This window comes from Suricata suricatta, chromosome 6, assembly GCF_006229205.1.
Source record: "Suricata suricatta isolate VVHF042 chromosome 6, meerkat_22Aug2017_6uvM2_HiC, whole genome shotgun sequence".
In the NCBI taxonomy this organism is placed as follows: Eukaryota; Metazoa; Chordata; class Mammalia; order Carnivora; family Herpestidae; genus Suricata; species Suricata suricatta.
This window is the reverse complement of record NC_043705.1, coordinates 21,639,481-21,655,525: the sequence shown is the minus strand read 5'-3', so window position 1 is coordinate 21,655,525 and position 16,045 is coordinate 21,639,481. Positions and strand designations below refer to the sequence as shown.

Genomic DNA, 16,045 nt, shown 5'->3' with positions numbered 1-16,045 from the left:
CCCGGCTCACAGCCGCCCCTCCTCCGCCTCAGCGCCCCCAGCCCGGGCCGCTGCCCGCCGCCCAGGCGCCGACGCCGGCTCGGGGTCGGAGCGCTCCGGGCGCCTGGCCCACTGCGGGTTGCAGCCGCCGGCCGCGCGCCCCGCTCCGCTCCAGGTCCGCGCTCCGAACGAGGGTCGGGAGTGAAACTTCTCCCGGCGGCGGCAGTGGCGGCGGCAGCCGCGAGAGGAGCTGCAGGAGGAGGAGGAGGTGGAGCGGCAGCGGCGGCAACGCGTCCGCTCCTCGGCTGCCACCCTGTCACTGGCGCGCCTGGTCCCTCCCTCCTTCCCGAGCCCCCGCCCTCGCTCTCCGCCTCCCGCTCCCCCCGCCGCCGGGCTCCGAACTGGCCTCGAGGAGGAGCCACGAGCAGCGGCGCGGCCAGCCCGGGAGAAGCGAGAACCGCGCTATTTCCCCGTTACCCGCCCTCGGACGCCCCCCGTCCCCGCCTCGGTCCAGAGCCGGCCTCCTCTCCGGAAGGAAACGATCCCGGTCGGGCCGCCTCCGGCTCCCAGCGCCGACGCCCCCTCGTTCCTCCTCCCACGGCCCCAGCTCCCCGTCCCATTTCCCGTCCCGTCCCGCCCCTCCGCCGGCCTCGCAACACCCGCGTCCGGGGGCTCCGCGGCCCTCCTCCCGGCGCGTCGGCTCCACTGACCTCATCGGCGGAGCTCGGGTGCCAGGGCCCCCGGCGGGCGCCCGCCGCTCCCGCCCCGCGCGCCTCCCCCGGCCCACAGCGGTGACGTCCCGGCGTGACCCTTCCCCACTCCGCCCCGCCCAGGTCCGTGCGCGCTCCGCTCCTCGCGCTTGCGGGGCTTTTCGCGTTTCCCGTGCGCTGCTCGTCCGTGTCTCTGCTCTCGGCTCGGGGAACCATCGGTCCCTTCCTGGCCTCTCACCTCCCAACCTTCCTAACTTCCCAGTCCCACCTGCCTCCTTCACCACCCCTCTCCAGTCTACGCAGCGCACCGCGGCCCCTAGGTGTCTCTCCTAAGAAAATTTCAGAGGCAGACACTGACAGATCGCGGTGAGTGGGGTCTCACTCCCCAGAGAACTTAAAAATCCCCACCTGTTGAGCTGGGCCGTGTGGGGCTGCCTCCCGGTCTCCGCCTCTGCTCTGCTACTGGCCGCTTGTCTAGAAGACAGAACCATGAACTATTTTCAGTCTTGGTAAAGATTTATTCAGTAGGACAGGTAAATGATGGAGAAATGCGAACAAATTAGAGAGCCAATACCCAGAAGATTCAGTTTAAGAAAATGCTTATTACCCCGTCCCCATAAGTGAACTTCATCAGAAAATAAAATAGAAAATATAATTTTTATTCTTGCCTATAAACCGTTTTATTTTCTAAGGCACTGACAAGAAATGCCTTACTTGCCCAATTAGGGAGAAATAGCGACAGCATCTCAAAGGAAGTTAAAACTTATTGGCCAAAATTATTGAAAGTTACATGAAGATAGGGGACATTTAAAAACTCTCTCTTTAGCAGTTGTGAGTCTAGTAGTTTGAGGTGCGTTTTGGCATTTCAAACCCTTTCCTCTTCAAATTTCAGTCTTCTGTTTTGTACATCAAACGCAAAGGGATGGTATTGAATAGCATTAGACATAGGGCTCAGTCCCGCCAGGTGCTGGCGTGGTCCCTGGAACAGTAGGCCTGGCCCGAGCCCTCGGAGGGGTGGTTCTTTCCACACCAGTCACTGGCTGAGCATGAGCTCGTCTGACTAAACGTTTCGTCCGCTAGACAATGAAGCTCCTTTTCCACGTCTCCGTCTTGCCCAGAAACACTTGAGAATACAGATTATTGAACTCTTTCTCAAAGTTGAATTTTAGTTAGAATACAAAACTAATCAAACAATCCCCTTCTGATTTAAAAATACATACTCCTAAGAATTTTTTAACTTCCTAGTATAGTTCAGTAGAACTCTCCCTATAATGGAAATTTTATCTGTTCTGTCCAATAAGGCAGCCACTTAGCCATGTATGACTATTGAGGACTTGAAATGTGGCTAATATAGTTGAAATGAATTTTAATTATTTTCTTTTTTTTTAATGTTTGTTTACTTTTGAGAGAGAGAGAGAGCACAAGCAGAGGAGGTGTGTAATTCTGGTTTAAAGTTAACCGATTTCCTTACTTTCTTTAAAAAAAATTTTTTAATATTTATTTTTCAGATAGAGAGATCATAAGTGGGGAAGGGACAGAGAGAGAGGGAGACAGAATCTGAAACAGGCTTTGAGCTGTCAGAACAGAGCCCCCCACATGGGCTCAAACCCACAAACCCTGAGATCATGACCTGAGCTAATGTCCTAATGGACTGAGCCACCCAGGTGCTTCTAATTTCTACTTCAATAGTCCTATATGTCTACCACGTTGGACAGTGCATTTCCAGTGGAAATCCATAAGGTGTAAACCATCAGGTACAGTCAAGTGTGAGGAACACCTGTATACCAGCATACTCTGCCCTGAAATATCTAGAAGGGTTTCCTTCTAATGAGTGCCATTCTTTTAGCAGATCTACAAAATCATTAATTCTCACTGGCCGCAAATAACCCATTCATCAACTGTTATATATTGTATCAACTGTTACAACTGTTATAATATTGTAAGATAAAGTTAACTTTATTTAATCATGTATTCAATAACTATGTACTAGAGATTAGCATTAGGGTGGAAATATCAACAAGATATTCACTGCCACCTCTCATGACGTTTATAGTTCAGGGAGAACACAAACGTTAAGCGCCCCATGACAAAATGTATACAGTGGTGACAAATGATATGAAGGAGAAATACTTAGAAATTATTTACAAGAGCATCTAATTTATTCTGAGAGTCAGGGAGGCTACTTGGAGACATTGAAATAAAATGAAAAATATTGAAATGATGTTCCATACTGGCTAAATGACCTTCGGAAAATTATTTAAGTTGTCTGAGCTTTGGATTTCTAATCTGCAAATTCATTTCTTTGAGGATTTATTAAGACATTATATATAAGTGCTTAGCACAGTGGCTAGCTCATTGTAGGCACTGAGGAAATGTTAATTCTTTTCATTTTCCAAACCTTCATGATAAAATCCCTCAGATGTCACTTTACTTATTTTTAATGATACTTATCCCTTCATTTCTTGAACACGTATTTATTTAGTATCTACTGAAATCCAGGCACTATTCTAGAGGAACAGGAATAAACAAAATACAGCCCTGACTTCATGGGGATTATTCTACTAAGGAAAGATTACACACACATGCACTACGCAAGCATGCACACAAATACACATAATATGTGAGGTGATACAGTTTTTTTAAAGTGGATAATGTACAGGTGTTGGTGAGCCCATTTTTTTTAAATTTTTTTATACAATTATTTATTTTTTAGAGACAGAGCGTGAACAGGGGAGGGGCAGAGAGAGAGAAAGAGACACAGAATCTGAAGTAGGCTCCAGGCTCTGCGCTAGTGGTCACCACAGAGTCCAACACAGGGCTCGAACCCACGAACCATGAGATCATGACCTGAGCTGAGGTCAGACATTCAACCGACTGAGCCACCCAGGCACCCTGTGGGTGAGCCCATTTTAAACTGATTGGTCAGAGAAGTTCTTTCTGATAATTTTAGCACAGAATATTAAAAAGTGAGGAAACTAACCAAAAAGATATCTGAGGCAAGACTTTCCAGGAGGAGAAACAGCCAACACAAAGGCTTGAGACAGAGATGGTTACATTGAGGAACAGCAGAGAGGCTGATGTGAGTTGGAAATGGGAGAGAGCTGGTGACCTGTTGGTCATTTAGGCCAGTGCTGTTCAACAAAATTAGAATGTGAGCCACACATGTAAGACCTGCAATTTAACTTTCTTCTTGTAGATGGTTTTTTTAAAATAGGTAAAATTAGTTTAAATAACATATTTTACTCAACTCAATGTATCCAAAATACTATTATTGCAACGTACATATAAATAATAATATAAACTTATTACTGAGAAAATTTACATTCTTTTAATCAGTCCTAAGTTTTCCAGATCCATTGTGTATTTCATACTTGATAGCACATAGTGATTCAAACTAGCTACATTTCACATGTTCCAAAGACACATCTACCTAGTGTCTGTCATGTTGGGCAATGAATATTTTGAGGCTTACAGACATTTGTAAAGGCTTGGTCTTTCATTCTGATGGATAATGAAGGTGTTAAGTAGAACGGTGGTATGTTTTTAATTTACTTATGTTTTACAAGGACCACTGTAGGTCCTGTGGGAAGAAAAAGCTCGAGGGGGATAAGAGTAGAATCGGGGAAAGCATTTAAAGCATTACTGAGACAACCTCCATGACTTCTCACACGGTCTTCACCTCTTCCCCATTTTTATTAAGTAGAAGTTTTGAGAAAGTTTCTCCTAAGAGTGTAATTTCATATACATTGAGATTCCTCCAGCTATCTGTTTGCTATTTTCCAAGGTCAGTGAAATATTTTTTTCATACGCATTTTAATTTTGAGATACATGAGTTTTCTGGTAGACAATTTTCTGGAAAATTTCTACCAAGGACTAAGTTTTTTATTAAAACAAAGACTAAAGTAATACACACTAGGAAAAAAGTAAAAAAACAAAAACGAAGCCCTGTATTTGAATAAGAGGGGTGCTATGTGACCAATTTGTATGGAAACTTTTTATCATTGAATCAACATACTTAATGTATACTAAAATATAGCCAGATCTGAATACTATGTTGGTAGAAAGCTTACAGAAGTGCAGATAATTCTAATATTGCTGACCAAAAATGGTAAGATTGCTGTTCTTACCAAAACAAGAATGTTTCGATAGGTATACTAGTGAACCACCTGATGAAATCTGTGAAGCAGCTCAGCAGATTTTGAGGAAAGCAATAACAACAAAAGCTTCTAAAAATTATTGTATTTTCCCGAAAAAAAGTGCAAAACTGATTCCCTGTCTTCTCTAAATCCATTAGCAACTTCAATTATCCTGAAATCAAGTCTGACACATTCACAGAGAGCCATTCATCAGACTTCTCAGGAGGTACACCATTGCGTGTTTGAATCAATTGGAAAGAACTAGCAAGAATTTCAAAATCATAGAAAAAGGCACAGGTGCGTTTAAGAAGTGGCTATCATAGTTTTCTCGGTATGAAAGTTAAATGTTAATATTTAAGTATATGGTTCAATATACACTTCTGCTACTAGGTGCAAGCCAGCTTAGGTTAGTTCTGACACTTCGATTTAGTATTTTACTCTGATATTTAGAATGTTATCCTTTTTTCTTGACAGACCAAGGCTGAGTTGATTTCATTTGTGTGAAACAACTGTGGCATCTAGTGGCTAATAATCATAATGTAATTCAGTTTGTGTCTAAGGGGTAGATTGTGTATATGGTATTTTTGACATTGCCAATCAATAGCTAGAGGAATCTCAATAAACAGGGAATTCAGCATAAACACATGCGATGACTAATTATATGTTTATTTCCTCAGAAATCAGCACATGAGGGTATGAAAGAAGTTCATATACTGAAATATGAAAAAGTAATTGTTTAGAGCACATGATGAAACTGTAAGTTTTAGAGCCTAATTCTAATGTACATTTTAGCAATCAACATGAAAATGTATGTTTTTGTTTTTTTTTTTTTACACTGACTGGATATTTGAGACTGCTAAAGAATTATTAACTCCTTGTTTAGGAAGGATAATGGTATTCTGGCTATATTTCAAAAAAAAAAAAGCTCTTATTTTTTCAGAATTACATACTGACATTTTTGTAGATGAGCTAGTGTGAAGGCTGGAATTCGGATAATTCAGGATTGAGGGAGGTGCTAAGGGGATGGCAATGTGGGTGGAGCCTGGCTGACCAGGGATTGATGACTAGGCTGGGTGATTAGTTTTGGGTGGATTTGGAATTTCCTGTAATAAAACCCTTAAAGAAAATATTTTATTTAAAACCAACACATATATGACTTTTAAATGCTTATTTTTGAGAGGAAGTGAGAGAAACAGAGCATGAGTGGGGATAGGCAGAGGGGGAGACACAGAATGTGAAGCAGGCTCAAGGCTCTGAGCTGCTGCACAGAGCCCCCAACACAGGGCTCGAACCCACGAACCATGAAATCATGACCTGACCTGAAGTCAATGCTTAACTGACTGAGCCACCCAGGCACCATGACTTTTATTTCCTATAGATTTATCTGAGTATGAAGATGATCGTTTCTTCCAAATCATCAATGTATTTTGAGAATAAAATAAGGCTCCTCCTGTCACTTACGGAAGAGACAAGAGGTGACCCTATCACAATTAAAACTTCTACTTCTTCCATTATCCCTGGGTTCCAACACGGTCTCTTACACATAAGTAAAACACCCAATCATGTTTTAACAAATAAAGAGGCACTATTTATGATGAGGACTTCTTTTTTCTTTTTAAGTACTAGTAATCTATGATTAGGCAAGAGAGCTGTGAAATCTTCAGAGAGCTCCTAATCACCAATCTGAATTTATTTTAAAGTTTTTTAATTTTCTCCTTTCACTACTCTCCAAAATATTAATAAGCTCCAATTCAATATTTTTAATCTATCAAAAAATTAAAATGCGCATGTTACCTTCCTTCCTGTTTAATTTTTAAAACCCTGTAAATTACTTGGCATCTTTTCCTCCCTACAGATCACTGCTATTGAAAAGAAATATAATATGATCCACATATGTAATGAACATTTTTTAGCAGCCACATTCTGTAAAGTAAAAACAGGTGACATGTTATAATATACTTTATTTCACCCAGTATATCCATTTCTGACTATTAAGTCCAAAAGCTCATTTTCTGATTAAGAGACAAATGGATTTCAGAACATTGACAGGATTTACTATGCTTTCTTAAGTATCAATATGCAAATACTTTGCATATGGATATGTAAATATGATATATACATATGCATGGTGTACACACACACACACACACACACACACACACACAGTTTGTTTATAGCCCTACTACCATTACAAAATAAGCATAAGAAGAGAGATTAGGGGGATATTTCTGTCATGCCTCAATTTCAGGATATTTTACTATAATGCAAGAGATGTTAAATATCACATCTCTCAACCCACTGTCGTTGCATTTTGAGAGAGTAAGGCAGGGATAGTTTTAGTTCATTCGAAGACTGCTGCATCCAGTAGCTGACTTTTATTTACATTCATAGTGAGCTAATAGTGACACGTCTTTCTATAGTCTTGAAAGTCAGATCTTAGGGATTTCAATAAAATATTAGAGGTGTGAGGGCAGAACTTTTATTTTCTGCCACTATACAATTTTTTGGTTTTGGAAAATATACTTAGGGTCATAAAATGTTTCTTCATTAAAACACAGTAGGTTTGTTATTTCTGTATGAGTAAATATTTCATTTTTCTAATTTTTAATTTTCTCATACTAAAAATACTTGGGATCCTCATTGATTTTTAAGACTAGAAAAAGCTCTCAAAAAGAAAACGTGACAACAATGGTCTAAGGAAATACCTGCATTTGCATTTTTCTTCTACTAGAAATAGCACAAAATTTTTAGGAGAAATAATTAAGAGTTAGAATGCCTTCCTCCAGATGGAACACTGATCTAATAGTTTGGCAGACATAAGAGTGACTGACATTGAATTTGTATTTGTAAAGCTCTGACATGTTTTTAAGTATACAATTGCATCCATGTGTTCAGATTCACACCTGTTGTATTCTGGAATCAAGTACCTTGATTTTTTTGGTCTTGTTTCCCATGTGCTGCTGTTGGAAGGGAATGTCAGGAATGAATCTTTGGAGACAAAAAGAATTTAAGTCCTTCAGACACTTAGAATTTTAATTTGTATCAAGTAACAATTGCTATCTTTAACACATTAGGGAATATACTTTTCATTTCTACAAAAGCAAACTAAAGGATGATACATCATTCTATAGCTCCAATCATTCTGTGATATTGTACCAAAAAGAAAATGTCTCAGTCAGTGAATTTTGGAGGTTAGGAGTCATAAAATGTAGTGAGGAAAGAGGAAGATAATATTGCCATACCAATAAAGTAGAAGGTGCAGTTATATGCCCTTGAAGCCAATTGGAGCTCCACGAACAGACAAAATGTAAAATCCAAATAAAATTGCATGAACTAATTGAAAAAGGCAAACTGGCTCTCATAAATGAAATAAGTGGTCATCATCTGGAAATTGCTCTAAGAATAGTGTTCAGGATGCAAAATGCCAGTGTGGGGAGGACTGGGACATGGTGTTACTTTATCTCATTGGCTCCCTGTGGCCTTAGCTCTGATTCCTCACTGGGCAGTAAAAGGGCTAGAAGAGCCTCATCGCTAAGTGATTTCCCAGCAGTACTTTCTGCTTTCATCTCCCAGTTGGGCACCAAGAGATTCAAAAGGAGGCATGACTGAGGCACAGCCAAGAACTAAGTGAGGGGTGGAGCACTGCAGTGTTAAGACCTCTGCTACCATTTCTCTTACCACACCCTTCACACTACACTTTTTTCTTCCAAACTGCACTTCCCACATCTACCTTTACAGAAAACGTACAGAAATAGCCACAGTACCATATAAATCAGGTTAAAATTAAATGTAAGTTTTAGCATCGGAGCCTAGACTTGGGACTCAAGGACATGACACAGCCAATCAGAGTTAGATGAAACCCTCTTACAGGCATACAGAACCCAAATAGCCATGATGTCTTCCAAGTAATTAAAACTTTGGCACCTAGGTCAGTGTTTCTCTAAGTAAGATCCTCAGGACAGGTCTGTAAGTACTTCTAATGTTTTAATGCGCATAGGTATTAATAGTAAATCTGGAGTTCTTCTGAATCACAATCACTGAGGGTGGGGGCCAGGAATCCACATTAAAAAAAATTTTTTTTTCATTTATTTTTGAAAGAGAGACAGAGTGTGGGAGGGACGGGGCAGAGAAAGAGGTGAGACACTGAATTCAAAGCAGGCTCCAGGCTCTGAGCAGTCAGCATAGAACCTGATGTGGGCACAAACTAACAAACCACAGGATCACGACCTGACGCTGAAGTCATGCTTAACTCACTGAGCCACCCAGAGGCCCCCAGCAACCCACATTTATAACAAGACACCTGAGCATTTCTTAAACATACTCAACTTTGTAACCTACTGTTCTAATCTTCCTTGATAAATGGGATAATGCAAACTCCTAAGAACATACATTAAATTAAACAAATTAACATAAAAGCAGAATTGTTATGCCAGTTTAATGACACTTACCACCCTCAGGGGAGGGGAGTGCGGGCAGGGATGGACACAAATACATAGCTGAAATTCTAGGTTCACCAGCCCAAAATGATAGAATAACGCTTATTCACTTGCTGTTTACAAATTGGATGTAACTTGGTTTGAGTTCCCTAAGAGGCAGACTCTGACGTGATCTAGGGAATACTGATGGGAGAGTAGAGAAGGTAAGGGGAGAGTTCAAGGGAAGGAAAGAAATTAATAAAGGGTAAAATGCTAAAGTCACTTACCACTGTAGAAAGCTGGAGTTTAATTCCATTTGGGAAGCTCTTAGAGTCATTGTAGACCATGGGCCTCAGCTGCATCCCATGGGAAAACCGAAGAGCCTGCGTGTGTTTGTTTGATTTTATTTTAATTTTTCATGTTTTTTTATTTATTTTTGAAAGGCAGAGAGAGACAGCGCAAGCAGGGTCAGAGAGAGAGGGAGATACAGAATCCGAAACAGGCTCCAGGCTCTGAGCTAGCTGTCAGCACAGAGCCTGACGCGGGGCTCGAACCCACTAACCGTGAGATGATGACCTGAGCTGAAGCCAGATGCTTAACTGACTTAGCCAACCAGGCACCCGCCTGCGTGTGTTTATACACAAACTTTGGTCAGTCATTGATCAAGGGCTGCTCCCAGGTGACATGTTCCCCAGCACGTCTAGCCTGCCCCTTGCACCATTTGAAAAAGCCCTTCAGCAAGGAGTTAAAGAGCTGACAGTTGGAAGATAGATCAGTGGCAAGGACGGAAGTGGTACAGGCAAGGAGATAAGGGCAGGACACTGGCATCCTCTGCTCTCAGCCACAAATTAAAGTGATATTCACTCCCAATGCCAGACTTTTGGACTTTTTATATTACATTAGATACAAATCATGTGAGTAAGTAATATTTACTACACAAAGTAATATTTTCAAAAAGTGTGCCTTGCAAATTTAGATTTCTTCTCATTGAGGAATGTATCTTATACAAACAATCTTCTTATGAGGCTATGTAGTTGTTGACGTTTTCCTGTTACTGTCCCCTGTTGAATTACTAGAATTCCTGGTGGAGGGCCACTTTGACCATTTTAGTTGGCTTTGAGAATTCCCTTTGGCTATCTTTTAAAAACATTTTGCAATGGAAAATTTAAAACATATACAAAGTACATGGACTAGAACCTCCTGAACCCATCATCCAGCTTCAACACTTAACTCATAACCAATCTTAGGTATGTCCTTACCACTTAGCTTCTGCTAAACTTTTTTAAAAGCAAACTATGGACATCATTTATCCACAAATATTTTAATATGTAGTTCTAAAAACTGAGAACTTTAAAAATGCCATCACCTTATATAAATTCAACAATTATTCCTTATCAAATACCAAATAATTATTCAAATTGTCAAGTCACATTAATTCTATGTGTTTTCCAATTTCTCTTATGAATCCCATATTTATACTTCTATTTTTTATTATCACTTTTGTTTTATATGTCTCTCAAGATTCTTTAATAAGTCCTGCCTTATTTTCCTTGTATTATATTTGGTTTTAAAAAAAAGTAGATTGGGGCATGTGGGTGGCTCAGTTAGTTGAGTGTCCAACTCTTGATTTTTGGTTTAGGTCATGATCTCATGGTTCACAAGATCAAGCCCCATGTCAGGCTTTGTGCTGACAGCATGGAGCCTGCCTGGTGTTCTCCGTCTCCCCCTCTCTCTGCTCCTCCCCTGCTCGCTTTCTCTCTCTCTCTCTCTAAATAAACTTTTTAAAAAGTGGATCATTTGCCCTATGCAGTTTCCTACCATCCAAATTCTGCAGATTCCATCCCTGGAGTGTCATTTCACATGCTTCTCTGTCTTCTCTATGTCCTCTGAATTCGTAAATGGGCATTAGGACCTAGACAATTTCCAGATACAAGTTCAGGGTTTTGTTTTGTTTTTCTTAAACAAAACTCCTCAATAGATGATATTGTGTGCTTTCAGTAGGAGACACAAAATATTTGTCTCTGACATAAGCTGCTCTTGATAATGAATTCCTCAATTTGTTAATTCATTAGAGGTTACATGGTAATAATTCTAATTCACCATTGTTTCTTCCTTTGTTAAATGGAATACTTCTATGAGGAGAAAACTTATCTGATGGTACAGTCACTTTTTATCTTAAAGTTTTGATGATCCAGAGGTTTTAAAAGATGATTCAACATTAAACAGGTCTATACTCAGTTCCTTAGAATGTCTTGCTCAGTAAAACTTATTGGAACAATCCAAAAACAGAAGCTTTTTCCTACCAGACACAATCTCATTTTCTGCTATTTAATCTTTAGTTATTACTAATATTCTTATCTACACGTCAGGACATCAAGTGGCTATGAGAAGAAAAAGATGCTACATTTTTTCTATTTACCTTTTCTGTATTTTTTTTTACCTTTTTATCATTAAATTGGCATTTACTGAACTTCTAAAATGTGGACACAAATAGGCAGTGATGTTAAGAGTAGGGATTCACTTTTTATGTGTGTGTATATGATTCCTAGACATCTGGAATTTCTGGCTTATTACATAAGAAATTATTCAAGAATTATAAGAAATTTTCCTTTGTATACAAAAGTAAAGATCAATATGGGGAAGAAAAAAAACCTGGTAAATGTTGTTCTTTTTATGTGGTCATACTCCCTGTGGTTTTGGCTTCACATATGGTCTGGGCTTTTTTTTTTTTTTTTCAAGTTTTTTTACTTGGAGAGAAAGAGAGACCGAGAGAGCTAGAGAGACAGCAAGCACGTGAGCACAAGCAGAAGAGCACAAGCAGGCTCCGAGCTGTCAGCGCAGAGCCCAATACAGGGCTCAACCTTGTGAACCGTGAGATCATGACCGGAGCCAAAATCAAGAGTTGATCACCTAACAGATTGAGCCACTCAGACACCGGTGGTCTGGAGTCTTTGAATGTTTGCAGCTGGGCCTCTTTTCTTGTTAAGCTTTCGTTAACAATGAAATAAATATACAATTATAACATTGTTAATTTCATGGACAATCCAGCACTGTCGGACTCCAAGAGGCCTCCAGTGCGGCTCAGCTCTTCTCTCCAGCTGCCACAATACCTGTGAACCTTCCACAGGAAGTTCACTTCTGCTGTGCGTTTCTTGACCTACAAAAAGAATGATACTGGGCGAGCACAGAGGGAAGCAAACTACAGCCCACAGGCCCCAGTCCCGCCCACCACCTTTGTTTGGTGGCTTCCAAACCAAAAACGATTCTTGAATTTTAAAAATGGTTTTACGTGTTAAAAATTATATAAGTGCACAATATCCTCAGTTCTGCCTCTTGGCTTGCAAAAATTAAATATGTAGTATTTGGCCCTTTCAGAAAACGTCTACCAACTCCTTGACAAGAGCAGTGATTTTCAAACTATTTTGAATAGCAGAACCTTAAAAAGAGAGAGAGAAAATCTTATTCCAAAACCCTCTGCTTAAAACAAACAAGTGTATATTTATTTAAATTAATTTAAAATTTGTAATAATTGCTTGCTAAAAACTTCAATCAGGGACAATGATGCTGCTTTGATGAACATGACAGACTAAGGAAGGAACAACAACTTTGACATTGGAGATTGTAGATGACAATTAGTGGTAGAATTTAGTCCACAGTTCATTCCTGTGGATTTTTCGTTAGATGATTTCAAAAATAAAATCCTGTTTCGAGCAGATAAGTGGTTATTAATATTAGCAGTTTTGTGTTTTTTTTTTTAACAGTTCACCTTGCAATCACAGGACACTCTGAAATTAAACTGATCCAAATTCTTAACAGAGAAATAAGGGATTTTGATTTTTACTTACAACATCAAAAAAAAAAAAGCTCTCATAATCAAAATATAGCAATCAGACAGAAGCACCAACAATTTGGAACGGGAGATAAAGCTGTCTGTATATCCTAACACTCGCAGTGTTTGCTTGTCCTTGTGTTGCTGACAACCAGGCTGTGAAGAGCAGACAGAGAACAGATGAGCTAGCTCTTGCGATTTCATGTGAGCAGACACCAGCCAGTCTGACTTGTAAAGAGAGTGGAGACGTACAACCACCCTCTAGTTCCAGGGCTGCTTAACCAAATGTTTAGATACGGGTGCAAATAGGACAGTTGAAGCTCTATTCTCAAGTTTAGGCATAAGGAAATCAGGTAACTTGTGAGCCCAATGAGGTTCAAGTTAGTACAGAACGGAAGTTACATTTTTAAGACGTTAAATTGGAAAATAAGGTAAAAATTAGGTTGAGTAAAAATTACTCTTTATAATCCGCTTATTTTCCTATGATGTAGATTATACATGATCTTCGATATATATCCCTGCATAGTGTATTTAATGCCACTTCAGTTTGAGGACTGTTGAACTAGACTAAGGAAGAGTCTACCCAAATATGTGGACATTCTACCTTTAAGATAACCTGTCAAATCTTTGCAGTGACCAGAGGGTAGAGAATTCTAAAATGCCTCTTGCTTTCAGGATTTAACTTCCATTGAAATACCTAATAGCTTTGCAAGTTGTTTTGCAGATCAACTGAGTTAAACAAGATGAACAATCCCAGTATAAGGTCTGGAACACAGAAGTTGCTTAACAAATATTGCCTATCTTTGAATAAAATGTGTGTGTGTGTGTGCACGCGCACACGCGTGTACTTAAGCAAGTGATCAATAAATGCTTGGACACCTGTGTGTGTAAAAAACAAACTGCAATAACAATTTGGAATAAGAGATAAAAGTGTCAATATCTTAACACTTTCAGTGTTACAGTATACAAACACAGACACAAATGTATAAAGAAAGTTTGGTCACTTTGGTCTTTCTGGGGTGGCATTTGATCTTTTATTCCACTGATCATCTTGCCCTCTATTCATTTATTCAAAAATGATTTACTAAGCACCTTCAATGTGATGAGGTTCTAGGTATAATAAAGCAAACCAAATTCCCTCACCCTTGTCTTGGAGAGCTTGCTCACTAGTGGGGGATAGCAGACAGTAAAATAAAGCAGAACAATGTACTGCACAGTATGTAAGATGGTCAGAAAACATATGAATACATAACTAAGGAAAGAGCTTTAGAGACTTAGAGACAGTGAGACAATTTTTAAATACAGTGGCCAGGAAGGCTCTCATTCAGAAGATGGCATATAAGCAGATTCTTGAAGGAGATGAGAAAGCAAAATAGAGTGATGCCTATAGAAAGAACATTGCAACAAATAGCAGCAAGGGTGAGATGTTCCAGAAGCAGCAAGGAGGTTCACACGTGAGCAAAGAAAATGTGGTGCAAAATGATGTTGGCAAGTTAAGAGGTGTGTCTTGAAGCATCTGTGGGCCAGAGGGGAAGCCAGTGTAGATGTTGAACTGAGGAGGGATGTAACATCACCTAAGTCAAACATACCCACCAGCATGGGCCTGTGGAGTCCCATTGTATGTGAAAGCCAAGATCTCAAATTAAGTTGTATTTGACACCCCCATTTGGCATCCCTTCACAATATAACACTTTTAAGTCTACTTTGTTTTTCATTACAGTGTTACAAATAGCAAAAACAAAACAAAACCCACAATTTTTAAATGGAACACCAATAAAATATTTCCAGAAAACGTCAAGCCCCTCCATCGACCCGCGGAATATAAATGATGACTTCTGAGTTAGAGGAGTTTAAAGAATTCCTAAACCAAAAGTTGTATATATCCTTATGTTTCAGAATAGAGTGTAGACTTCATTTTCTAGCTGTAGGTATTTTTGTCTGACCTCTTTAACTCTTCTCCAATGGTTTTAAAATATTTAGTCTGCTTACCCCACTAATGGAATCTCCTCATTCCTTCATCTAGCTGCTGTTTATGGATCCTGCTGGCATCCATTTCAGGCATAATCACCAATTCACAGGAGCTGAGATGTGTTGATTAGCCATTCTTCCAGAGGGCTCGAGGTAATGAGACTTTGTCATATGACATATCATTTCAGAGGTGAAACACTGATGAACCTGTATACAATTCAAGCTGTAGATGCTGGTGATATACACACTCCAGAACAGTATTTTTAAGACAACAGTTGGTTTTGTTCTTCTATCTCTTCCTCTTCGTCTTATTTCAGGTCGGTAGCCAGGCCATTTGTATGTCCTTGCTCCTGGAGTTTCTGCAGAGCCTGAAGTAGAATCATCTCACAGACAACAGCCATTCCTAACTTTTACAGCAGTATTAGCTCACGGATGAGATCATTTTGGCTGTCCCAGCGGATGAGGAGAGAGAGTAGAAGAGAGGAAGGCGGTCGAGGCCAGAGAGAGAGATTTCCAGAATGTGTCAAAGGGATCAAGATCAGTGGGTCCCTTGATTCCTCTTAGGTAGCAGACTCCAGGGAGCCTGGACCCTAGCCACAGTGCTTTCAGCCTCCGTAAAGGGAGGCTTCCAGGGGGTCAGAGATCCTTGAGGCTGCACACAACCTTCAGATTTTAGACAACCACACTAGAGGGCGTAAACCAGCAATGTCTTGGATTTAATGTCTTAATACCTACTGCAAATGGAGGCTTGGAGATGGACTTATGATGATTTAAAACAATAAAGAAATATGCAGGGCACCTGACTGGCCCAGTCAATTAAGTGTCTGGCTTCAGCTCAGGACATAATCCTGCAGTTCATGGGTTCGAGCCCCACATCAGGCTCTGTGCTGACAACTCAGAGCCTGGAGCCTGCTTTGGATTCTGTGTCTCCTTCTCTCTGTGTGCCTTCTCTGCTCATTCTGTCTCTCTCTGTCTCTCTCTGTCTCTCTCTGTCTCTCTCTGTCTCTC

General features: G+C 40.4%; 1 protein-coding gene across 1 annotated transcript in view; it reads right to left on the bottom strand.

Moving 5' to 3' along the window:
• CHSY3 (chondroitin sulfate synthase 3) overlaps nucleotides 1–7,801 on the bottom strand; it is a gene marked incomplete at its 5' end in the record, with an annotated part of 290,598 nt that extends 282,797 nt beyond the window's left edge. The window contains 2 exons of the mRNA XM_029941163.1: nucleotides 1,098–1,163; nucleotides 7,753–7,801. Of these exons, the coding sequence (XP_029797023.1) occupies nucleotides 1,098–1,163; nucleotides 7,753–7,801 (115 nt within the window). The remainder of the gene's footprint in view (nucleotides 1–1,097; nucleotides 1,164–7,752) is intronic.
• Between the last annotated feature and the right edge of the window lie 8,244 nt (nucleotides 7,802–16,045).